At 42.7% G+C, this 2,163-nt stretch overlaps 1 protein-coding gene across 1 annotated transcript; it reads left to right on the forward strand.

The window, feature by feature from the left end:
* Nucleotides 1-489: 489 nt before the first annotated feature.
* On the forward strand, nucleotides 490-1,440 carry LOC102849836 (olfactory receptor 10H1-like). Its single transcript, XM_006898295.1, has one exon. It carries the CDS (start codon nucleotides 490-492, stop codon nucleotides 1,438-1,440), a length of 951 nt encoding a protein of 316 aa, XP_006898357.1.
* The last annotated feature ends 723 nt before the right edge of the window (nucleotides 1,441-2,163 follow it).

Here is a 2,163-nt window from a genome sequence, read left to right on the forward strand (position 1 = left end):
GGTCTAAGTAATTGTATCTAAGGAGGTAGAAATGTCTTGTGGTACTTTCAAATTGAGAGATACACAGGATTTATTAGAAAGGCATAGGATGGTGGATTATCTACGATTGGAAGCTCCATTGAGGAAACATTTTCATTTTGAGAGGAAAAATAGGTCTGAGAAAGGTCTTTAGAGTCAGTCTTGACACAAAGTTAAGTCTTGATTCTACCATTTTAACAACATCCCCTCGAACAAGTTGCTTAGCCTGTCTGTACCTGTTTATTCTCTTTGGGTATACTCAAGAAATTAAAAATGGAGGTGGAATATAGTGTCTTTCTCTTGATTGATGAGAAAAATTATACAAGTCACAAAGCAATCAGTCCTTCAGTGCTAGCTGTTTTCATAGGTTGTTGATTAACAGTAGCTCTTTAGTTGAGTATAGTGGGAGTTGATTCTCTTTCTTTATCAAGCAACTAACTTCTTGCTATATCTTCCCCAGGTACAGTCTCCATGCTGGGAGCCAATCACTCAGTAGTGTCTGAATTCATCTTCATTGGCTTCTCTGCCTTCCCCCAACAACTCCTACCAGTTTTCTTCGTGTTATTCTTATTGATGTACCTGTTCACGCTGCTAGGAAACCTTGTCATCATGGTCACCATCTGGAGTGAGCACAGCCTCCACACACCCATGTACTTCTTCCTGTGTGCCCTCTCCATCTCTGAGATCTTCTACACCTTTGGCGTTACCCCTCGCTTGCTGATTGACCTGCTATCCACTCATCCTACCATTTCCTTCATGGGCTGTGCCACCCAGATGTTCTGCCACTTCGCATTTGGATTAACTCACTCTTTCCTACTCACTGTCATGGGCTATGACCGCTATGTGGCCATCTGCCAGCCCTTGCACTACAATGTTCTCATGAGTCCCCAGGGCTGCACCTGCCTGGTGGGCTGCTCCTTGGCCGGAGGCTCTATCTTGGGGACAGTGATGACAACGGGTGTTTTCAGCCTCAAGTTCTGTGGACCCAATGAAATCCATAATTTCTTTTGCCACGTAGCTCCACTACTGAAATTGGCCTGTGGAGCTAACGTCTCTTTTGTGGCCATGGGTCTGGGCCTGGTATGTCTCATAGATCTAATGACCTGCTTTTTCCTGATCCTCCTCTCCTATGCCTTTATTGTGGCTACCATCTTGAAAATCCCCTCTGCTGAGGGAAGGCACAAAGCCTTCTCTACTTGTGGGTCTCACCTTATTGTGGTCTTTGTGCATTATAGCTTTGCCTCTTTTACCTTCCTCAAGTCCCAAGGTCTTCAGTCTCTGGGAAGAGAAACTCTCATGGGTATTGCCTTTACAGTCATCTCACCCTTTCTCAGCCCCATCATCTTCAGTCTCAGGAACAAGGAGCTAAAGAATGCCCTGAAGAAGGCTTTCCTCAGCAAACTCAGTCCAGAAAAACTGTGACTTTCTGAAATAAATGCCTTGGAGATTTCACATCCTTACTCTCTCCCTGGTAGTACAGTGGTTAAGCAATCAGCTGGTAACCACAATGTGAGAAGTTTGAAGTCACCAAACTCTCTTTGGAGAAAAGTATGACATTGTGTTTCCATAAAGACGTACCCTCTTGGACACCCTATTGTTTCCAACTTCTACTGTCTTTGATAGGGCCATTATATGTTGGAATCAACTAGACAGCAATGAGATGGATGTTACTCTCTCCGAGGCAGCATAAATTTTGTAAAATTACAAACTCCTACTATGGAGGAGAGAATAAATAAAACAAAGTTGTTGTTGTTGAATCAATTCTGACTAATGGCAAACCCATATTTAATGAGTAAAAACCCCACTTTTGTATTTCCTTGGCTGTAATAGCTACAGGAGCAAACTGCCAGGTTTATTTTTTTGTGGTGGCACTAATTTATTCATACATCTAATGTTTAGGTTATTGTCATTATGTGTCATCAAGTAAGCATCAACTCATAACTGACCCTCTAGCAGGTTTTCAGAGGTTGTAAATTGCATAGGAGGAGATTGTTCATTTTTCTCCTGTGGAGCAGCTGGTGGCTTGAGCTTTATGTCTGGTTTGGCAGTTCAGGTCCTTACCACTAGACTACCAGATCTCCTTATAATCAATGGCAAATCATCTTTGTGCCATTGGGACCTAGGAGGGAGTAAACAGAAAAATAA

Source organism: Elephantulus edwardii, unplaced genomic scaffold (assembly GCF_000299155.1).
Source record: "Elephantulus edwardii isolate Elephantulus edwardi_28Jun2011 unplaced genomic scaffold, EleEdw1.0 scaffold00226, whole genome shotgun sequence".
NCBI lineage: Eukaryota > Metazoa > Chordata > Mammalia > Macroscelidea > Macroscelididae > Elephantulus > Elephantulus edwardii.

Bases quoted from the DNA above. Each gene is read 5' to 3' on its own strand.
- LOC102849836 (XM_006898295.1), top strand. From the start codon at position 490: ATGCTGGGAGCCAATCACTCAGTAGTGTCTGAATTCATCTTCATTGGC.